Source organism: Podarcis vaucheri, assembly GCF_965113315.1.
Source record: "Podarcis vaucheri genome assembly, chromosome: 5".
NCBI classification, from domain to species: Eukaryota; Metazoa; Chordata; class Lepidosauria; order Squamata; family Lacertidae; genus Podarcis; species Podarcis vaucheri.
In genome coordinates, this window is record NC_138763.1 from 52,685,954 (window position 1) to 52,710,571 (window position 24,618).

Below are 24,618 nucleotides of genomic sequence, written 5' to 3' on the forward strand. Positions count from 1 at the left end.
TTTTTGTTTTAATTTTATTACCCTGAGTCACTGCGCTGGCAAAATATTTCTGAGAAAGCTCCCAGCCTTGCCTCTCCCCACCCCCACCCCCTTTGTGTGCCTGCGTATGAGAAGTTCAGGAACTTGTTTTCTCCCTTGTTGGAAAAGATGACACGCTCTTCCGATCTTCCATGTGGAAAAGCGGCGGCGGCTCCCGCCCCCCTCCCGACCAAGTAGCGGTTTCTCTCCCTCTCTCTCGTTTCCATCACGCTCCAAAGTGATGCAATGGAGCAATGCGCTGCGCCTTTAAGGGGGCTTCGCTGCTGCACATGCTCAGCTCTTCTTTGTGTGGTAGTTTCTCGGCACGACTCCCCTGCAAAGCTGTAGGGGAGGCTGAAGCAGCAGCAGCAGCAGCAGGAAGGGAAACAGATACACACGGCGTTGCAATCCTTTCTGCTGCCTCCAAAAAGGCGGCGGGGTGACGACGCTCCTGCCCTTCCTGAGGCTTCCTTCTGGGGCGGCTGGGACAGGAACTTTCGGAGAGGTCGGGGGGGGGGGAGAGGGAGGGAATCCGCCGCCAGCAGAAGCCTCTGCGCCTCCTCTTCCCCTTCACTTCCAGCTGGGAGCGGGGCTCGGAGCCCCCCAAACCCTTTCTCGGCGCAGTTGCTTCAGCAACGAGTGGCCTGAAGCGGCGGGGACGGGGCCGCGGGGAATTCCTGCTTTCTCCCGCGCTGGCTGAGGAGGGGCCTGGCAGTCCAGAGAGAGAGAGAGGGACGGCTCTGCACAGACCCGGCGGAGCGGGAGGGGGGGAGAAGGAGGAAGAGGAGGGATTCAGCCCCAGCGAGCCGCCCGCCTCGGAAAAAAAGCAGATTACCAATTAACCTTTTAAAAATGGCTGCTTCCAAACTGTCAGCTGGGACAGGAGGAGAGGGCTTTTAACTAAGCAAGCGCGCCCCCTTCGCCCCATCTCGGGCGGGCGAGGAACTCGGGGCCCACTTGGGCGGGAGGCTCTGAGGGGATCCTGAGGGCGCTTCTCTCAGCCGCCCGCCCGCCTGTGGGAGGAAGCAGCATCCCTTCCACCGCCGTCCTTGCCCGGCTGTTGCTGCTTAGGGCGAGCTACAAAGGAGACTGAGAAAGGGGGGTGCGGAGAGACGGAGATATATATATATATTGGGGGGGGGGCGGTTGAGGAGCAGCAGCAGCAGCGTTACCCTGGGTGGGTTGAACGGGGCCATGTCGTGAGGGGAAGAAGCGACAAGGTCAGGAAGGAGCCCATGGAAGACGGAGGCAATGAGCCCTGAGGACGACGAGGAAGAAGAGGCGGGAAGGCTGCTGCTGCTGGTGGCGTCGTTTCACCTGAGGGATAAACGGGAGGTGTTGTGAGGAGCCTGTGGACAGACGGAGGGGGAAGCAGGGCTTGGCGGTCTCCCTTATTTCGCACTATAGACCGAATTAACCAGTTCTCTTCAGGACACATTTTCCCCATCGGTCTCTTGTTTTGTGCTGCTTCTTTTTTGAGGAGGGGGCGCGCAGTCTCTGCTCCTCCTCATCTCTGCGTTCAACTCGCTCTCTCCCTGACCTGGGTGATGTTCCTGGAGCGGCGGGGCTTGTTTTCCTCCTCGTCAGACCTGCACAAGGAACTGGGTTAATCTCGCTTCCCGGCCCGCCCGCCCGCCCGCCCCCCTCCGCGCATCGGGTCCCGGCGCTTGCGGATGTGCTCTGTGGCAAAGATGCTGGATCCTTTGGGGAAAGTCCTGCGCAGGATAGGAGGCCCTCCTGTGATCTCTGGTGCCTGGAGACCTTTTTCTTGCTCCTCCTGCTGCTTCGCCACCCTTCTGGATATGCACAATTGGCTGCTTTTCTATGGATTACTGTACCTGGTTCTGTATGCCCAAGTCTCCCAGTCGAAGCCTTGCGAGAGGACCTCCTGCTTCTCGGGCCGATGTCTGAATTCTACCTGCATCTGTGACCAAGGCTGGGTAGGAGACCAGTGCCAGCACTGCCAAGGCAGGTTCAAGTAAGTGTCACCATCTTCTGATCATACTCTTTCCCCCCCACCCCCTTTTTCCTTTTCCTGCTGTTATGTTTTATACCCAAAGTGTCTTTGCAGAAGTACAAAAACTAAAGCCGTCTGCCAAGAATCCCTAGATCATCGTGTGCTTGCTTTTAATGAGAAGACAAGGAGGAATCTGATAGTGACTTTCCCTTTGATATGATCATGAGAGCGATAATTCTATCTTCCTGAAAAAAGAGAGAAAAAGTTAATTCTTAAGGTCTTTCCTTCAAAGCAAAGGTTTTTATTCCATTTAATATTCCTCTCCCCAATACTGTTCATCCAAGTTCTCTCACAAAGGTGTAATATATTAATCTACACCTAACCCTGTTTAAATGTGGTTCACTCATTATCAAACTAGCCAGCTTTCTCTGAAGGTTATAGTAATCCCCAGTAATTTAAGAAACCTCGTCTGTTAAAGCTGAATGAGTGAGTCATAGACAGCAAAAGAGGATTGAAAATAGTGGTTTGGATGTGTGGTGCACACTAAGGGCTGTGTGCTGTGGATATAAGTTGTAGTAGCTTGTTCATTTATATGAAACATGCTTAAAAAGAGGAACCTGTGCAGTTTTGTGGCTAGAGTTATGGAGTAAAGGTTAGTAATGGAAGGATTTCATCCCACTTCTGCTAGTGATCTGAGCAGTTACCTTGCGCAGGTTCATTTGCTTCTGCATGCTTTCTTTTTGTGCAGTGTGTAAAAGTGGGAATCAATATTTACCTTTGTGCACTTAATTGAGATTTATAATTTAAGATAATTTTAACAGCTAGGTGTTAAAATAAGGAAACATGTGTGTATTTACACACACAGTTTCTGGGCAGCTGGGAAAACCAGACATTAAAACAGCTCATCTGATGAGAGAGCTGGCTAGAATCCATATTTTACAGGAGTACAGTTTTTTGCTCATGCTCATTTTTATTGATGTACGTGGTGAGCTACTTGCTTGCTTGAGAAAGAAACATTCTGCAGAAAATGGGGGGGGGGCTTCAACTTAAATGGAGTATTTGTAAGAGTGAAAGTGGTTACTTAAGCAAGTTCATATTTTGATGACCAAGTTCTTGTTTGTCTTGTAACAATCCACAAAATAAGTTTTTCTTACTATGTAGTTCCACTCAGAAAGTTTGCATTTAGGGATTAGAATGTGATTCCTTCAAAACAGTTAATTTTATCTTAGTGTCAACTGCATTCTATTTTATACCTTAGTCTAAGTTTCTGATAATTTAAAACAAGTAAAATTTCCAGATGATAATGTATCCCTTAGCTAATGTCTACAATAATCAGTACCTCCAGTAATGATACTATAATAGGGGGATTTTCTTGGTTGTTTAGTATTAAAGGATTTATTCTTTGTCACACACAATATTCGCATGAGGAAAGTGAAACTGACAGAGGGAACATTACCTAAAGCTTGCTTGTAGAATATTGTAATGCTTTTTCCAAGTTAGTGTTGGGAATATTTAGCTGAATGTTCAAGGTATAATTCTCCATTAGCAGAAGAGTGTTTTAATGAGGAAAACTTGAGGACTTCTGGTAAAGTATAAAAATAAACTTGCAAGTTTTTGTTTTATCTCTGTGTTGAATGACTTTGAAAGTGTTATTGATGTCATTATTGTTCTATAAATGAAAAATAGGTTTGGGATTCTGTAGATGCTGTAAAGTTAATCTGAAAAAGAAGGGTTATAATGCACCTTTATTGTAGTATTGAAGTATTGTTTTTGATATAAGATACATCTGTTTCTGTATCTGAAGCATAGCAGAACAAACCACATACCTGATAAAGTATCTCACAGGACTTGAAGTTCAGTTTATTTAAAATATTTATCAATTGACTTTCCTCTAAAGGGGCTCAGGGCAATGTACAACAAACATAAAAGCATAACTGCATAAACAGTAAAACCATAATCTTAAAAACAGATATTTACAACGCCTTAAAGCACTGTTTCAAATGTAGTTGCTGAGGATTAAATACTCCATGGTTATTCTACAAAAATAAAAATGTTTCAGTTGATGTCTGCAGAGTGAGAGTGACAATTCCAGAGTTAGAGTTCCACCACAGAGAAGGCCCTTCAATGCAAATTGTCTCCTCAAAATCTGATTGGGACCGTGTAGGGGCGGGGGGGGGGAATCTACTATGAAACTAATGAATCTTAAGCTTCAGGGCCCCTAATCCCAGGTGGACCCCAGAAGCGACTGTAGTCTGCATTGCTTAAAAATGTTGTGTCTGTTAGACCCAGTTTAAATCACATGACTGATTGATTTTTTAAAATGTATATATTTCAACAATTCCAGGTTTGTGAGTCAGTAGCTCAGTAGTTTGTAAAAGTGTGTGATCTGTCATGGAACAACCCCAGTGAAGAAGATAACAGGCCTCGTTGCTGGTTGTGAAGAGGCCTCCATGGCAGTTCAGGCTCCCAAAAATGTAGGTCCACTACTGGGACTGTGGATAGAGCTCTCCCTTGCCAGTCTTAAACTTAGTTGGCTGGTAATGGAGAAGGCACTCTTACATACTGTATATTTGGGTCCTGATCCATTGAGGGCTGTATAAACCAGGCGCAGTAGCACACAAGAATCCCAAACAGATATATTATAAACTATATAAGGCACAGTTCTTACACTCTAAACCATGGGTAGGCAAACTAAGGCCCGCAGGCCAGATCAGGCCCAATTGCGTTCTGAATCCGGCCCGTGGACGGTCCGGGAATTGCCATGTCTATCGCCAGTGCATGCGTTCTTTCCCTCCCTCCCTCACACAGTGGCGGCGCCGCCGCCTCCTCCCTCCTGGCTTCTCCCTGCCCTGCCTAGAGGAGGAAGGGGGCTGGGCTTTGTTGGTGCCAGCAGCAGCAGCGCTCGAGCGGCTGCCATTTTAAGCAGCCCCTCTCCGGAGCCCTTTCACGCACTGCTCATTGTCCCTCCACCACCGCCACCGCCACCAGCCCCTGCCGCTTGCAAGACACAGGTAAGCAGCCACCAGGGCTCGTGGTGCTCTTGCATCATTTCCTCCTGCCCCCAAATATAGTCCGGCTCCCCACAAGGTCTGAGGGACAGTGGACTGGCCCCCTGCTGAAAAGGTTTACTTACCCCTGCCCTAAACTCAGCTCCCATTGCCAGGGTTGGTTAATTTAAACTATGACAGAGAAAAAGCCAAATTTGAAACTTGGTTTAATTTTTGTACTTCAGGTATTTCCCAGATTGGATCATATGGCTTGATATAAGTTGTTATAAATTGAGGCTTTTGTTTTTAATATATTAGCATTGTATTCTGTTTCCAAAACATCTTTTGTTTGTGTGTGTTTAAAAAGCTTAATCGTATAATTTATATAAAAGAGCCCTAACTTAAATGCATTTTTTTGAAGTGTTAATGTGTTAATTTTCAATGATGTTAAAAATGTATAAATTTAATTTGTAAAGGTTTGTGTTTCTTGTATGATCTGTAAAAGAATTCAGTAAAATAAGATTCTTGTTCTTTCTTGATTCCTATCTTATATGACTTGAACCAAGAGGATATGCAGCAAGCTTAACTCATTGTGTAATGAGTGATTGGCATTAGCAAATGCTGCTGGTATTGACACCAGGGCAGTATCAGTTTAGGCAATTTGGGTGTTAATCTCATGTGAGATTTCCTCTCCATTCCTGAAAAACAATAACTTAGCAGGCAGACATCAGAAATGATTGATCAATCTTGGTAAGCATGTGTCAAAGTTAATTGACTGATTCCATGGTAACATAGCATTTCCTCTATAGGGAATTCGTTAAGATTGTAAGATTATTCTTTAAATGCTGTTCAGGGATGGATAAAGGATGAGGAAGAAACAACCAGGGGTCAACTTGATTTTTTACCATAAAAATAAGCATATCTCTATTAAACTATTAGGCTTCCAGCCTCTTGTTTTTTCACAGCCAAAGGTCAAACGAAATTAACCTTTCCAAAACAGAATTAGCATTAGTATAGCACACAAATTGCAGGGAGACAACCCTCCTTTGGGCAGTACCTTTATTGGCACAAACCAAGATGTCACAAAAGTATTACGTACAAGTTTTTGAATTCCCAAGAACTCTTTCTTAGGCAAAGTGTGACATAAAAAAGGAGTTTGTGGCATTTTGACTGGTTACAATAAAGATATTGCCCATCCGTGGATTATGAAGTTTACTCTTATGGACTAACACAGCTACGTGTGTGTGTGTGTGTGTTTGCATTTGCATGATAAAAGAAAGGCTTTAAAGGGATTTTGAAGAACATAGACATAGCAAACATACTATATATATTATATGCAGGTGTCTTTACTGCGTCTGGTGAACTATCAAGATTTTCTGATATTAACTAAATAATATTGTTGTTCCCTACTTTTGCTGCTGTTGCTTAGATCAGTGGTTCTCCGTGTGTGAAGCAAGGAAAAGCAGAACAATATAAGCTGTGTTTAGGGTGGGTGGAATCTCCTCCATGATCTCTCCATGTGAAACTTGCTTAGAAATGGAAAGCAAAAGGATCCCTTTCCCATCGGTTTAGTATAAGCTATTATCTATCAGGTATGTTGAAATCTGGTGTCAGGCAGCAGCAATTTTTAGTTCATGTTTTCTCTAACATGCCTAAGGACCTCATTCTGCCTGCTATTATCAGCTTGCCCTGAGGCCACTGCAGTTCCAAGTACTAGGAAATATACAAGAATAATGGGAGACAAGTTAAAATTACAAATTCTTGAAGAATACTCATTATAGCAACATGAAAACCAATGCAATAAAATGATAACAGCCTACTTACCAGTATTAAAAGCATCAAGTGAGAAGGTGATAGAAACATGGATGCACATAGGTATAATGGAAACTAAAGCAAGCTATTAGACTCAGTGAGAACCCCTGGCCACTGTCGCCCCATGATACCAGAGTCAATACAGGCCTGTAAATAAGTGCCTTGTCATTAATCAAGCACAATTTTTATCACCCAAGTTGGATAACTGTGAAGGATGCAACACCTGCTTAGAGTTTAAAAGCATGCCTGTGCCCATGGGCATAGCCAAGATTTTTGTTGGGGGAGGGGCAGGCTTTTGTAGGGGGAGGGAGAACCTTAGTTAGTGAAATGTTTTTATTGATTTATGGGGGCAGCTGCCCCCCGCCCCCCTTTGGCTACGCCCATGTCTGTGCCTTGCACCTTGGCACCAAACTCTAAGGTGCCCAACTTACTTTTCATGGTGTGAGAGCCACACAGAACTCCATTAGCTGCTCCACTGGAACTGGCCACTCCTGCAAGAACCCTTTGAGGATCTGAAAAAACACTGAACTCCATGCCTGTTCTGCAATAATTTGTTCAAGTGGCAACTTTATGACCCTGTCTGCCTCAGTCTTCCAAGATTTCATAGCTCTACTGGCATAAACTCCAGTTCTTTCCAGGCCATTAGGGTACACTCCTGAAAATGTGTCATCTGGTTATCTGACAACACATTGGCAGAGCCATGCTGAGTTCTAAAACATGGTGAGCAAGAAAGATCAAACTGAAAAGGAGACAACAGAGCACAAAGGTCCCAACCATGGACATGACTCTAGAGTGCTTAGATGTAAGAGACTTATTGATGGATTGTGGCCTGGTTGTCACATCAAAAGTGGGCAACTGAGTTAACCAGTGGTGCCCGCCCTGTGGAACGCCCTCCTATCAGATGTCAAAGTGATAAACATCTACCTGACATTCAGAAGACATCTGAAGGCAGCCCTGTTCAGGGAAGTTTTTAATATGTGACATTTTAGTGTATCTTTCATCTTTGTTGGAAGCCACCCAGAGTGGCTGGGGAAACCCAGCCAGATGGGCGGGGTACAAATAATAAATTATTATTATTATATTATAACCAAATCAGGAGGCAACTGCCAAATTGCCACTACAAAAGGGAAAACTCCAAAAAGTTAAACCCCTGTTTGAGCCTTTATCAACCCAGTTCTAGGACAATATAGCAGAATACCATTTGTCCTGGGAAATAACCTCAAAGCCAGCTGACCCAACTGCAACCGGGTTCCTTTTCCAGCAACAAATCTTGTCTCCAAAAGGAAATACTATTGTGCTCATACCTTTTTTTTATTTTATCAGACAGCCAATTCCAGCCTCATGTCCCTGGAACCGTGGATTATCTTGTGAGGTTAACTGAGGTCCTCCATTGCATCACAAAATCTATGCAAGAGGGCTTGACCAAGAGCTATCGCTTGACAGGCAGAATTAAGGTAGCCACTGATTTCTGCAGCTTCTTAAGCATTAACTGATGTATCCTTCCCACAGAAATGGCCCCAAGCCTAAGCTTTGCCAGCAGGAAGACAGGTGGCAGTACTGGTGAAGGGAATCCAATTCAATACCTAGTAAGGTAATCACCAAGCAGGGACCTCTGTCTTTTCTTGTGTCATTGGCACTCCCAGTTCAGCAGGCAGATAGCAAACTCCTGTATCAAAAGCCAGCACCAGCTTTATTACTTTTCCATTCCTATTTCCCTCATCCTCCAGTTTTGAGCTGCCAGCAAATGTGTTATAATACTGTTTAGCAACATTAAACTGAGTGCACACTGTCAAGTTTACCTAAGAACAGAAGACTCTGTTGGTACTTTATCCCAGTAATTTGATTTATTCTGTTTACTACATTTCCCCAGTATTGCCAGTATCCCTGAATTTCACCAGATACATCTGAAATCAGCTTGATTTCAAATGTACATCTCTAGCACAGAGCCATAGGAAGTTGAAAACCTATATAGTTATCTATCCTTGACTTTTATTTGATTACATGGTGATTTCCTCTATAATTTATGGGGTCATATTAGAACACTGAAAATTATTGGCCTTTAAAAACCTTTTAAAGAAGTTGAAACTAGAAACTGGCATATGCCTCAGTGAAACCATGTAGAAATATAATTTTAGCTATGTCCAAATATTTGTGGAAGAAGCTTTACTGATGGTTTTAAGGAAGATACTATTATCTTCCATATCTTAGTGTGCTTTTACTTTAAAATAACTGCCTTTCCCCCTGAAGCTAATACAGTAGTCAACTGATCTGTCACGCTTATATGAAGATTCTTGTCATGTGTTATAACGGCTATAACGCTCAAGTGAGCTTAACATTGATAAAATATTAATGCCCAGGTACAGTCCTAGTCACGTGTGATTATGCATGACTAGTTGCACAACGATGGGAATGCACATTCAGATGTGCATCTCAATGCACATATGATTGAAAGTAATGCAGCATGCATGGGCAACCATCAGCTGCATGTGTATAGGCATCTTGATTTACACCTTCACTTCCAGCTTCAACAAGTAAGAAGAAGCCCATTTCCACATGTGGCTATTAGGAATGAATTCAGCTGAATTGGATGTATAATATGAAACAGAGGTGGTGATTAGTATTTTCAAATATTTATTAGCATTTGACAGAGCCATGCTTGCAGTTCTGAGTAAGATCCATTATCTCCTAAATTGACAAATTGGCTCTCAAATTTGAATTTCATGGCAAGGTCCTGAGCCCCACCCCCTTTCTTAGATAATGTAACACATGGACACCAATATTTTGGGTTAATGGGATAAATAAGGCCACAACTTTATTGGTTACAGATGTGAGTGGTATTGACTTAGACACAGTTTTTTTGCTGTGAGGCAAAATGCTCCCACAGCACTGTTTTTTTGGCGATTAACCCCATCCCCTTTAAAAGTACCCCCAATGTAACCCCCAAAAAGGGGAGTAGATCGCTGCCAGATTTTAATTCTGAAAGTAAATCTCAGTCCCTCTGGAGTTGGCCACCCCTGGCTTAGGCATCGGAAGTGAACCGACTATATCTGACTCCTGCCCGTCATGCAGGTAGTCTCACAAGGGTCAACCACCAGTAGGGGGAGCCCTGTTGATGTACATCAACTGCGAGCTCCCCCAGGGTCCCCAATGAGGTCGTGGCATGGCCCTAGCCTATACCCTGGCTTTGGACAGGATCCACACTCCAGGATCCCTTTAACGGAATACCCTTAAAGAGGAGGGGCAGGTGAAGGCCACAACCTCCCCTCCCATAAAACAGGTTTACCAATGCCTAACCTTACAAAGTTGTGACGATTGCTACAAGGCAGGCGAAAACCACATGACTGGTGCCAGTTTGCCAAGGGGGAAAATTCCTATCTGGCCCCCTCAACAGGTGACCAACCGTAGTCCATAGCAAGGCCAAGATGGCGAACACATGAAAATAGAGCGGGAGGCTGAAAGCAGGAGGAGAAAGGAGCAGCGGCGTAGTGTGAGTTGCCAGCACCCGGGGCAAGGCAAGTAATTTGTGCCCCCTAACCCAGGGCAAGTAATTTGCGCCCCCCCTAACCCCTAACCTGCCACGTCAGGTGATCTGAGGCGAGTTGCCGCCCAAACGACGCCGCTTGCCCGGAGGAGGAGGGGGGCAGAGAGGCGAGGAAAATGCAACATGGCCCAGCAGCTGCAGCGGCGGCGGAGGCGGGGCTGTGAGGAGGGGCTGCCTGGCGCGTCCTCCGCGGCCAGCGCTGAGAGCCGCTGCCTGCTGGACGCCTTCAGCCCGGACGCGCGCACAGCTCGTCGGTTCTGCGAGACATGGGGCTCTGCTACAGCCTGCGCCCGAGGCTCTTCGGCGACTCTGGAGGCAGCGAGCGCGCCCCCCAGATGTTGCGCCCGGTGCGGCCGGCCCCCCTTGCACCCCCCACGCTACGCCACTGGAAAGGAGACAGAGTCCTGGCCGCACGGGGTTTAAATCAAGTAAGCCACGCCCCTAGTCACCCAATTGGTCGGTAGTGGGGCGTGGCGAGGCCGGGACTCCCAATGATGCGGGAGGCATTGTCACGCTCCCCTGCTGCACTTGGGGAGAGCTCGTGGCCAGCCTGCAACTCCGCCCCCCTGGGAAGTGGAGCAGTTTTGCTAAAGTAATTCTATCAAATAGTTTGAGGACTATTTAGTGGGGGACTAGTTGAAACTTTAGTTTTACCCAAATTTTACCCAAAGTTCTAATTGCCATGTTGAGTTGTTGATCGGCTGTTTACAAATAAATACATCTATTGAAGTTTCCCTAACTCCTGTTGCTTCCTAGTATTCGCGCAGACATATTGCAAGTTGTCCTCACATAGTGATTACCCTTCCCAACCCACTGGAAGCTACAGTTTCCATTCTCTGCTTTTGCTGTCCTCAGGTGCTGCTCTGTAGTTTCTTGGTCCTTAATATGATGCACAATGAAGATTCATTCATTCATTTCTTGTAAAAAACAAATAAATCTCAAAGCAATTATGAAAAAGGTAAAACAATAAAATCAGTATTAAAGCAAATGAAAATTACCTCAACTTTCTAAGCATCTGGGTAGGCTTGTCTAAACAAAAATGTTCTTAGCAGGTGCCAAAAAGAGAACAGTGAAGGTGTCTGCTTGATATCAATAGGCAGGGAGTTCCAAAGTGTAGGTGCTACTACACTAAACAATTGGGCTCTTAAAATGCAGAATGGGTGTTGTGCGGGAGCTGTAGGAGTGCCAGTTCTGCTGGATCGAAGTGGTTGAGTGGGCACATGTGGGGTAAGGCGATCTCTTAGATCTCTGAGCACGGGTTTCTTATGCTGACCAGGCTCACTCCTGGTTAGACCACAATTGCTCATACATGTATAGTACAAGTATTTTAGTTGACCATTCCAATGCCTTCTATTTACAGTGTGCTCTGGTTGCAAGTGGTTTTAATAGAAATGCATACTATGTTAAAAATCTGCAAAGGAAATAACCCACCTTGCAGATGAGACTAACTGCACTTTATACTGCTATCTGGTTAGTGTTTTTTTTCTTCTGGAAAGTGTGGGAAATTAATATTTCTGCATTCTCCTCCAAATCCCTGCCTGCCTGCAGAAAGGACTGCAGAGATATGTATATTTTAATGGTTTAATAAGATTGGTACTGCTTATGAAGGATGATAGTATTTACTATTTGCTAAGTTGTTCAATAATTTTATCTCAGTGTGCAGTATTTATTTAGCTTTCAGTTTAACTTGCTAATAGCCTGTTAAATTTCCAAATGCAGATTTATTTGGGAGTTATACAATAAATTCTAATTTTACAAGTAAAATATAGAATACTGAGGAGACCAGGGAAAATGTTAAAACCTGAATCGCTTGTGAATGACTTGTTTAAATTTTGACCTAATTCTGAGGGAGCATGCACTGGCCTACTTCTTCTCTTACTGAAAACACCAGTAAAGAATATATCTAGTGCACTTCTGCAATATGCTGATTCTTTGTGACATGATAAACAAACCTAAAAGCAATTTAGGAAACATTAACATTTTAAAAGTTATACTGTTTTTAAAATAAATTCTCCATGGGTCAGAAACATATAGACTTCATAACAGAAAACACAAATTATAAACCCAGTATCATGATATGGGCTTCAAACTGGATTTGGATTATATATTGATATATTGCCCAGCCTTAATAGGATGCTCCTGCATTTATAAATTTATAAATAATGGAAGCATTTTAGACCATTGCTTTCCTGAAGCTTTTATTTTGTTTTAGCAGTGTAGCCCATGGCCTTATTGCTGTTTATCAATTCATCAATTGTTTATTAAATCTGTATCAATTTGTGGCAATGCAATGGATTATTAAATTAGAATACCATTGAGAGTCAGGCCACAGCAGTTATAGTTCACAATGTATTAATAAAGCCTATAAACAATTATAATACACCATCAACACATTGGACAAAAGATTCCTGCATTGCAGGTATTGGACTAGATGGCCCTCATGGTCCCTTCCAACTCTACAATTCTATGGCAAGTAGTGATGCGGGGGGGGGGGCAGAATTAAATTCAGTACTCATTTCAGGATGAACTTAACTAATTCACACTTTCTGAAACAATTTGAGAGCCAAAACTCAGTTATACTTTGAAATACATACCCAAACTTTGTGATGCAGTTTTATAACCAATCTCTCTCTCTCTCTCTCTCTCTCTCTCTCTCTCTCTCTCTCTCTCTCTCTCTCTCTGTGTGTGTGTGTGTATGAATATGAGGAATGTGCATTCATTAAATGAATGCATTCATTTAAATAACATACAAAAATCATTATCTTAGAGGGAATGGCTTGTAGAAATGTGTTCATTAGTCAGAATTGCATAGAAACATGTGCTTATTAGAAGTTAGCACTGAAATGCTGACAAATTTTAAGGATTTTTTTTTAATGGCAAATTGCTACAGAAGTGTGGAGAACTGAATTTTAGAATGGAAAAATAAGAAATTGAGAGAACTGAAACTTAAAGACTCACTCATTCCTAATGGCAAGAAACAGGATTACTTAGTTCAATGGAATATTGAAAGAAACAGAACCAAAAAACCTTAGTTTGCATAAAAAAGAAAAGACACCTCTTAGCATTCACGCAGCATATTGGAAGTATAGTATAGGAAGAACCTCCATGTGTTGTGGTGGTGGGGGACACACCTATTTTTTGGATCTGTGTGTATGGGTAGAGTGAACGATTTACTGAGCACTCACATTCTAAGCATTTTTCTCATCCTTTGCAGAAAGTATATGTTCCAGAAAGGCAGAATATGAAGGATCATTTGAGGCTCACAGATTGAACTGTATCCTGAACTGAACATTATGGTGTCATTAGCCCAAACATCACTTTTCTTGTTGAGACTTATGCCCTCAGCAGAGATAAGAAAATACATACTGGATGCTTGCCTGGAGCTTCTGGAGCTCCTTTGTGTCTTATTTACACTCAACTAAAACTGCATACAGCATTCCTAGCCTATGATGCCAAACTGAAATAGTTGAGGGGAGGAAAATAGGTCAGTTAACATTCCTCAAGTAACATTTCCAGTCATGCTTTGTTTCTAGCCATGTTTCTTCCAATGGAGAAATCAGGTGATATTTCATTCATGGTAGTATAATTTCTTTTTTTGTCCTAAATACCAATGACGGATGAAAAATCAATGACTTGAAGGCATGCAGTATTAAGCAGTAAGTGGCTTGCAAGAGCCCTTTATTTCATTCTGGGTATGTGGTGGATCTGTGATGATGGAGAGGCAAACAGAGTGGTTCAAGGTGTGGGACTGGATGGGATATTCCCTTCTGGCCCTTCCCAACTTTGTGGTTCTCATTTTCACTTATTCTGTGTCTCCTCCTGTGTGGCTTGTATGCCTATAAGCATATTGCTTCAAGTGCAGGATTTACAGAGGGCAGAAACAACGTTTACAGACACATTACGTGTTTAGCATATTATTTTCCTTATATAACCAATCTTTAGACCCTAGCCTATTTTTCTACAATGATAAGCCCACTGAGGATGGAACTTTGCTGTCTGAAGCTTGTCCACCTCTCCCTTAAGATCTTGAGGGGTGTACGGTTCGATTTTCATGGATGATTCATCAGGAACTAATACACAGCTGTGTAGTGATGTGGTGAGATGTAATATATAAGAGTACAATTTAATGCTGGTCAATGAAGCACTTCTTCCTACAAGCCAGGAGCATTGGGACTACATCTCAATTTTACTTCCTCCTGTTCCAGGAGTTTCAAGGTCTAAATGGAGGACAGCTGTACAAGTTTGTTGTTGTTTGATTTTTATGGCTGCCCATAAATAAATAAAAGGATTAAGCTCTTGGACAGCCTTATGCTGAACCTGCTTTTACTGGTTGGTTTGTATCTCTGGAGTTTTATATAAAACAAAGGAGATATACATATATAACAAGGAGCTGCAACAAAATGTTGCAGTCCGGAGTGCTGCTCCTGAGCATTCTTACTTTCTGCTTGCTGCTTCTGACTGACAGCTTCTGCAAAACACTACTAAACCTTAGGTTACAGGCTACAGACACAACCAAAGGGTGCATAACTAAAAAAAAAGTATTGCAAATTTTATTTGATGTCATTTTATCCTGAAACACAGTCTGGAGAACAGTTTGAATGACAGTGTTTTTTATAAGTTGTCTGTTTTTAGCAACTTATCAAATATTATCAATATTATCAAATTGGTCAAAGCCAATTTGACAATATTGGCTGCTTTCATTAAAAAGTAAATACTTGTTTATTATAGTACTTTCCTTGTTAAAGTGTGTGTGTGTATTGACCAATCTCACTATGTTTTATAAAACAGATTTGTTAGGCTTGTTTATGCAGACCAAAGCCGACAGACATAAGACTTCCTAATCTCATTCTGTCTTGAAATATTACATGCATAGCAGTTAATCTTAGTATCCTTTATTTTACTAGTCTGATCACTTTAAGAATGAGTATATAAAATTGATATGCATAGTATTTTAATCTTATCAATGCCTTAATTTCTAATTTAAAATATTGTTATAACTATGTACAGAATCTGGGACTGCTTAACATTTAGCCCCCAAAATGCTGCAAGAAATAGGGGGCGTCTTATACACAGAAAAACACGGTATATATTTGTCTCAGCATCTGGAGAATGCATTTAATATGTGTCAATACTAAAAAGTAACTTTTATAATTCCCCCACCCTGATTCTTAAAACACACACACAAACCAATTCCTTAAGGGTAACATTATTATCTGCTTCTAAGGCTGCTTCTAAGTATTCTTATGGGCAATTATATACAGTTCTTACGATGTATGTTCATAATTTAACTGCAATTATAGTATGGATAGAAGGCAGCGAGAATTTTTTTGTTTTGTTTACCATCAGTTGCCAGGCTATTTGCTGCAACTTTTGTGTCCATTGAAAACATGATACACACACGCACACACACTCTTCTTCAGGTCGCTGGGATATAATACTTGAAAATATTTGCAATGGAAGCCTCCAAAGTGATTACAGAGTTAGTTAGTTGCCAAAGGGAGTGGTCGTGACATGTGTTTAGATCTGGAAAACAGCTTTCACATGAACAAATGTCAGAATTGGCTGCTGATCATGGACCCTCACTCTGAATTAGCCATTTGGGAAGCAAACATCTGTCTTGGACAAATTTTGTTGCAAGTATATAGTTTGTGAGGTAAGAAACAGCAGTTGTGAAATATTTTGTGTGTGTGTGTGTGTGTGTGTGTGTGTGTGTGTGTGTTAGAAGTGATTAGCAAATAATATTGTGTTTCATGTTTCATTCTTCTGGATGGTTCTACTCTCTCTTCATGGGGGCATTCAAAGTAGTATACACATCTGATTCAGAAGAAATTCCTTTATTTTTTTTTGGAAGGTAGTTTTGCAAGGTAGTCTGAAACAGCAAATATTTGGGTGTGGTGGTGGGATGCAGCTTTTAATAATAATAATAATAATAATAATAATAATAATAATAATAATAATAACTATTATTATTTATTATTTATACCCCGCCCATTTGGCTGGGCTTACCAGCCACTCTGGGCGGCTTCCAAAAGAAATATTAAAATACTGTAATACATCAAACATTAAAAGCTTCCCTAGCCTTCAGTTAGTAGTTGTTATTCTCTTTGACATCTGGTGGGAGGGTGAGAAGGCCGTCTGCCTGGTTCCCTGTAACTTGGCTTCTCGAAGTGTGGGAACCGCCAGAAGGCCCAAGGTGCTGGACCTCAGTTTCCGGGTAGAACGATGGGGGTGGAAACCAATGCATGCTGCCACCAGATTTTATTCATAGTATTGTTTCAAGTCTGCAGTTGCTTACTATCTACTTTGTTTGTTATCTTGCTCACATAGATGAAATGTGGAAAATTTGTTGAAGTGTCAGGAGAAATAAAGACAGGAGATGTACTGCAGAGAAACGCCCATGCTCCTCCTATGTGGTTTTTAAAAAGACTGTAAGATGTAGCTATACGCTGCTGTAGGAGAATAGTAGTGTACAGCTAAGGAGAAGGATGCCTATCCAATTGGCTAGTCCTAAGAATGACAATTCAGACTGAGAACTGATCCTGTTGAAATATCAGGTTGTTGGTATTTATACACTATACAATGTGTGGCTTTTGGGCAAAAGCCTGCAGGCGCCGCACACATGCTCCACGCAGGTCGTGAAAGGGAGCGCTGAGCAGAGCCTCGGATGCATACAGGCTCTGCTCAGTGCTCCCTTTAAAGAACACCCCCCCCCCCCGCTTACATTTCCCCTCTAAAAACTAGATGCCTCTTATGGAGTGAAAAATATGGTAGATAGATGATGGCAGGAATCGCTGTCCTAGGAACAGAAATATTGAAGGCTAGAATCTCAGGGGAGGGGAGGAAACTTCTCTGATCTCTGGGCTGTATGAACAAACTGTATGTACTGGAGTGTCAAGTCCCACCACAGCACGTGTGGGAAACTTCTAAGAGTTCCTGGGCTTCTGCTTATAATCCCGATTCCATATTTCCCCTTGATTCTTCTTTGAAAGGGAGTGATAGCTGTCATAACTTATGCTCCTGAATGCTCCTAATGTTGCTGTTTAGACAGTTCTTAACCTTAATTCAAACATACATTTAATTCCAGTATTTCTTCATAATTTATATTTTTTATGATAGGTTTATATTCACTGTACTAGACAGCTTCTGTAAAAATTGAATAAATCTGCTGTGATAGGCAGTAGGGTAACATGTCAAATAAAAATAAACTCTTGGAACTGGCTGGATATATGTAGTAAAATAGAAATTGCTACAGGAAAACCATCACGTGTATGAGAAAGGTAGCTGTCAGACACTGAGAGGGTTCTGCTTTGTATCACTTTAAGGTCTCTATCTTTGAGGAGGCTCTATGTATACCTATATGATTGTGTGTTTTATCCAATACAGTGGTGCCTCGCAAGACGAAAAGAATCCGTTCTGTGATTCTCTTCGTCTAGCGGTTTTTTCGTCTTGCGAAGCAAGCCCATTGAAGGATTAGCGGATTAGCGCTATTAGAGGCTTTTAGAGGCTTTTAGCGGCTTATCTGCTGATCGGATCAGCTGATAAGCGGCTTAGCGGTTTAGAAAAGGGGGGGGGGAGGAAAAAAAACCAGCAGGAACTCGCAAGACATTGTCGTCTTGCGAAGCAAGCCCATAGGAAATTCGTTTTGCGAAGCACCTCCAAAACGGAAAGCTCTTTCGTCTAGCGAGTTTTCCGTCTTGCGAGGCATTCGTCTTGCAGGGCACCACTGTAAGCTGATTGTATAGAGGCATCTGACAAAGGGACAGGGCTGAGGCTGGTCAACAGACTCTTGGGCTGTTATTGTTGGGTTGGGTTGTTGTTGTTGTTAATATTATTATGTTATCATTATTTTTAGTTACTGTGATTTACATGGAAATTGTTCAGTTTGGTTGTGTACTATATATATCTGTGTGTCTACGTATGCTACATTTGTAGCATAAGCATTATAATCATATCATATCCCATGTATAATAGCCCACATGAGACTCTTCATCTCAAAATCATGGGTTAAAGCCCCATATTGGGCAAAAGATTCCTGCATTGCAGGGGTTTGGACTAGATACAGTAGAAGAGTATCATGGGAGAGTTCTAGACCAGCCTGCTCTGCTAGATTCCTGTTTGCAGTGAGGTGTTTTTTTAAGTGCCAGCAAGAGCAAAAAGGCACAGTACACTGTACCTCCTTTAAAATGGCACAGTACATTGTACCTCCTTGTCTAGGTACATGTATAGATTAGCCCAAAGTCTGCTGTCAGGAAATAGAAATGTAACCAGGAAAAGGTAATATAGTGACTAGCCTCAGAGAAGAGAGCAAATACAGGAGCCAATAAGGCTTGAGTACAGGCTTTATCAGAGTCCAGTACAGTATAATAAATTTGTAATAGTGTCCCTCTCCCCTCCCCATGAAGGTCCCTGTGTGTGTGGTTTTTTTAGAAAAGATGAGTTTACCTTAGGTACATTAGATCCTCTTTTCAGCTCCTTCCGTTTCTGTCTTCCTGACTTGCATTTACAGCATAACCAGAGGCATGATAAAATGACATGTATTAACATAAGTGACAAGCGTTTCCAGCTGGTTGAAAAGGTCTCTACCTTAGGTGTGTGTTTTGTCTTGTTTTTAAACATATTTGCAATTCCCTTTTCTACTGTTTGAGATACTATACGACTTAGACTGTGTGTGTGTGTCACAAAATAAGTTGTATGCTGGAGGACCATGATAGAAGTAGCATTATGAATGTCTCACAGGGAGTAAGAGATACTTGTGTACAGTTCATGCAGATGCTAATGTTAAGAAAACAAGCAGATGTTTACCAGTTCCTAAACCTCTTACTAGGGCAAATCTGTGCAGCATTGCTTATCCCAATTAGCAGACCATGTCCAAAAGATCTAGCTAAGGGTTTTTCTGTAACAAAACATATCTCAAATATGATTTATTTGGAATGCTGCAAGCTAGCACCTTTTAGAGTAGCTTGAACATTGTAAGCACAAGGTTTTTGTTATTAAGAAAAACATTTTCCATAATAGTCATCTTGTAATCTGTTTTAATTTTTGTGTGGTTTTTATTGCATTATAATGGTTGCAATCTGCTTTGATTTTTTAAAATGAATTGCAGTATACAGATATTTTTATAAATAAATGAAGCTTTCCTGAAAGGCTCTCTTCTGTGTACTGTTGATATAAGCATATGTTCACATGCAAAATTGTAATATGTATTCAAGAGTTTATTTGAAAATAGATTTTTTATTGCCTTTGCCCCAGGTATTCTTAATTTCCAACCGATATTTTTGCAACATATGAAGAATGCGGGTCAAATAGAAAAGAGAGACTAATCTGTGTTCTCGAAAGCCATTAGAGCAGGGGTCAGCAAACTTTTTCAGCAGGGGACCAATTCACTGTCCCTCAGACCTTGTGGGGGGCCAGACTATATTTTGGGGGGAAAAATGAACAAATTTTTTTCCTGCTTGGCAGGGGGTTGGACTCGATGGCCCTTGTGGTCTCTTCCAACTCTATGATTCTATGAATTTCTATGCCCCACAAATAACCCAGAGGTGCATTTTAAATAAAAGCACACATTCTACTCATGTAAAAACACCAACCACGCAGGCCCCACAAATAATCCAGAGATGCATTTTAAATGAAAGGACACATTCTACTCATGTAAAAACACGCTGATTCCTGGACCGTCCGCAGGCTGTATTTAGAAGGCGATTGGGCCAGATCCAGCCCCCGGGCCTTAGTTTGCCTACCCATGCATTAGAGCTCTGTGGCTAGCCCTTCCTTCCTTCCTTCCTTCCTTCCTTCCTTCCTTCCTTCCTTCCTTCCTTCCTTCCTTCCATCTGATGTTATGGCAGGATAATCTGATGTGCTTTATGACATGTCCTTTATGTCCCTAAGTGGGTTATTGAGATTGGAATCCATCTAAAACTAGAACCGAAATGCCATGCAAAGTGAGTATAATTTTGCTTGAGCTAGCCATACCACATGAATGGACTTGCCCTGCAGCTGGGAGGCACCTCTCAGTGAAGTTTAATGTAGTCACCATTCACTAGTTGACACATCTGTTTCATCCCATAGACACTTTATTTTAGAAAGCTTCCTTAAAATATCCAAGATCTTGGAAATAAAGAATTGCTGTTTCGGCTTTTTTATGATGCTACAATAGGGTGTTTTTTTTCTGACAGAGCTTTGTTGCTTGAATATATAATGAAGTTATGAACCTAGGTTTTGCATGTGTCGGTTGCTATGAAACCAATCATTATTTTACAAGTAGAACACTGATTCTCACAAATCTAGCTCCTCTTCCTATTACGTTCTGAAGCAGCAAAAATTAAATAGCTTTTCTTTTTAGCTAAATGAAAAGAACAATAGAAAAAAAGAATTCTGTTCACTTTCAGCTTTTAACAGCTGATCTGTTGTTCAATCAATATATAATCTCTCTCTCTCCTTCTATACAGATCAGATAATTTATTGATCAGATAATTTATTGGTTTTAGCATTTTCATGTTACCTATTTTCCACAGTTTTCACTGTTCATGTAGAAAAAATGCTGGGTAGGCCCCACACTGTGTTTTAGGTTGGACTGTGGGCTTTGCAGCCTAGGGTGTGGAATCCTTTTGATATTTGCTCTTTTGTGTATACACATATTACATATGTATGGTGTTAACATTGCCTTAGCATGTAACAGCCTATTTGGGTAGCTGTCACTATTGCTGGAATGATGTGTGGCTTAGTGATGAAGGTGCATGTTGTTGATCAGATATGCTTCCAAGTCTTTGTTCAGTGGTCTGAAATATTCAAATTATGGGGAGAAAGGTAGGGAGTCATTTGTGAATCTTGCCCCATGACTTCTGCCTTTAATTGAATCATGCCCTATTCCTGGTACCTTCTGTAAAAATTAAAAAAAAAAACACTGCTAAGGGGGCCATCACAAAAGGTAAGGGGCCTGGGGCTCCTCTGGTCTCCATCTTGTAATTTGAGCTCCAGTTGTTCGCTTCCAACTTTCTTTTATTGACAAAATGGTACTTTCTGTTGCAATCTGCAATAATTTGACAAATTACTTTGAAACTGTGCCCATTCTAACTAAAGTGAGTTCATGGCTAATGCCAGTGTTATCTATTTTTGGTTTCTAACATGTCACCTAGAAATTGTATGGGTGTACTTCCATTTCTGTAAAGAAAGAGTAAGAAAATGTATTCGTTTTTGCATTGAATCATGTGATGTTTTGCTACCCCATTATGAGATTTAGCAGTAGAAGTTACAAATAGCGATTTAACATTGAATCTGAATGAAATAAGTCTAAACGTTGCTCTTCTATTTGTATGGTAATTTATAGCTGTAATTTACATAGATCTATAATTTTGTGGTATCTCAATGAAAGCGTTTGATTCTGCAAGATTCTTGAATTCCTACTTAAGCAAAATAAATCAAAACCTGACTTTTATGGAGCAAGTACCTCTTGCTAAAATAGCAAGATTAAATTTGCAGTTAGTTCAAATGAATAGTTTTTGACTTTCAGGGTGAACTATATTATTCAGATCTAAGAACTCAGTAAAACAAAAACAGCTCCTACGCCTTCATTCAATTCCTAGGCTGTGATCTATGTTGGATTGGATCAACACACACAAATATGGCTTAAGAAGGGGCTATTCTGTAAATTGTCCTGATTATTCTGTAAACCGCCCTGAGACCTGTGGGTATAGGGTGGTATATAAATTCTAATTCTAATTCAAATTCTAATAATAATAATGCTTAATAATAAAAAATAAAAAATACTGACTTTTTCAGTTTTGACAGCTCTGGCCACCTAGTGTTTTTAAAGGTTATTGCACCACTTAACTTATTTGATGAGTGTATGCATGTGCAGGGCTAATTTATTTTAAACTGTCAGTTGAATTTGCATCAATGAGTATATCATTAAAAATATAAGTTTGGATACAGAGTTCTATGAATGTAATTTTTCTAAAGCAGTGGGGCTTTCTTAGCACCCCTTCCACACTGTAGTTCCCTGTAAATCCTCTCAAGAATGCCAAGGGACCCTCCAGAATGGCATGGCATGTGTCAGATGGAGCTGCATTCAAGGATGGGAATTGGTGAGAATTAGGCATCCTAACACATAGTATTCTTGTGAATCATGCACTATCAAATACTTCTGGGCAGCAGTCGTAGGCTTTGCAGTATTGTGGTCCCCTGGAGACTGGAACTACTGTACAACATTTGCCTGGTCATGTAAGATATATTATCTGGGTATGCAGTAACCAACTTGTTAGGTATATCTGCAGGGGTGTGGCTGCCTGTGCTGGTGCTAGCAGTGTGTGTGTGTGTGTGTGTGGGGAGAGAGAGAGAGAGAGAGAGAGAGAGAGAGAGAGAGAAACTGAAGCATTGTTATGGTTTACAGAAATACTTCATAAATGTAAAAAATTAAAATTATCTCTCTCACACATTTCCCTCCCTTAGTTCCTTCCTATCCTTCTCCTAACAGCATTCCATATCTCCACCTCAACCTTTTGTCTATGAACTACCAAAAAAGAATCTGGAGGCCATTAGTTTGTTGCATTCCAATCTCTGATATTTCCAAAGTATTTGAAAATTAAGTCCAGATACTTTCTCAGGTCTCTTTTGTATTTTTGTTAAAGAAATAGATTATTCTTATACAGACTGTACTGACATTTATATGAACAAGGAGCAACTTGCAGGCTTATGTTTTATCTTCCATCTTGTTGATAAGCTACCAGTGCTACTCAAGAAGTAAATACCATATATTCTTTACATAGGAACCAAATTATTGACAAGCCCAATATTGGATGTAGAAAAGAGAAATCATAAATTGTGACTAATTTATCATATATCATTCAAGACACCACACCTCAATGGAGAATAATGTTACATTACCCACACAAGGTATTAAATTGGCAATCGGAGCCATGCCAGTTAAGCTCTGCTTTGATGCAGTTTTCCCACATTCTTTATTTTCTTACATTTCTATCCCCTCTACCTTCCATCATGAAAGCCAAGGCAGTGTACATGGTGGTCACCCATCCTGGCACTGACCAGGCCCAGATCTGCTTAGCTTCAGCAGAGTCGTAGCCTAGCATATATTCATTCAGACTAGCATATATTGTACGAAGGTTGGCAATCCAAGCTGTATTCCATAATGTGGCCTAGGTCTTATGCTTCTATCATCTGGATTTTAACTGATAAATATCTACTGGTATTTACAGTTGAACTTTATAATTGTGGGGATTTTATGCTTGTTACCACATTGGGAGAAAGATCATTTGCACTTACTGTGGATAGGGTGTTCATGCCATTTCTTCAGCAAAAGTGTTCTGTAGTATAGTTGTTTAGGGTATTGTCTATTGGGAGCCCTAGTGTAGTTACCCAAAAGCGACTCCATGCCCCCAAGAAAGGCATGAAATAAGACCACAAAATAAGTATTGTGGTATCTTAGAAATGAATTAAATTTATTATGGAATAAGCTTTTGTGGATTACAAAGAAATACTCAGAGCATGTGCAGCTCCACAAACAAGCTCAGCAGAAAACAAGTTAAAAGTACAAGCAGTGGGAATTTTAATGCTGCTGCTGTATGATGTTTGATGATTTTATGGCTTGTATTTGCTGGTTGGTTTTGTATTTTGAATTCTATAGTTTTGTTTTATGGTTTACCATGAAATAATAAATAATATCCTTGTGAGCACCAGCAGGAAGCTGAATTTATTTCATGAATAATGTTTAACTCCAAGTAAAACATACCAAAAGCAGCGCATTTTAGAGGCAGCAGTCTTGCAGAGTGAATGAAATAATGTGGACACAGAGTAAAAATGCACACACTTAGCAGTATTTAAGCAAAGTATCCTACTGTACATACAGTGCATGGACCAGCGTCTTCCACACACTTTCCTCTGCCTTCAGTGGCAGCTCTATGCTAGCAGCAGCAAGTTGCTCCTCTTTTTGCTGCTGCTCTGGGAGGTCCACTTTCACATGCCAGGTGGAGGTGGCCAGCTGGTTACCAGCATGGCAGTGAAGTCCACAATGACAGGCAGCTACAACAATACACAAGACTGAGGCAGCAGTGAGAGCGAAAGCATAGCATTGGTGCGCTATGCTTTTTGAGCATGACTGCTGCCTGCAGCTACTTACTCCTGTATTTGCTTCTGCCCACTCTGCAACATCTTTCTGACTGTGTGGTGTGCATGTGTGTGTGTGCCCCATGCCTGCTGCCTTGTCCTTAATAATTATGAGAAGCAGCTGTGGGGTGTGTATGTGTGTGTGCTCTGACCTCATTGTTGTCATTGATGATGTTGTCAGTGCTGGT

At 41.5% G+C, this 24,618-nt stretch overlaps 1 protein-coding gene across 3 annotated transcripts in view; it reads left to right on the forward strand.

Moving 5' to 3' along the window:
- Positions 1 to 230: 230 nt before the first annotated feature.
- Positions 231 to 24,618, forward strand: part of ATRNL1 (attractin like 1) — a 524,570-nt gene continuing 500,182 nt past the window's right edge. Inside the window, exon 1 of one of the 3 annotated variants that reach the window (XM_082222558.1) lies at positions 231 to 1,996. In XM_082222558.1, coding sequence (XP_082078684.1) covers positions 1,692 to 1,996 — 305 coding nt within the window. In that variant the 5' untranslated portion in view covers positions 231 to 1,691. The remainder of the gene's footprint in view (positions 1,997 to 24,618) is intronic. The other 2 variants (XM_082222560.1, XM_082222559.1) reach the window with 2 other exon arrangements.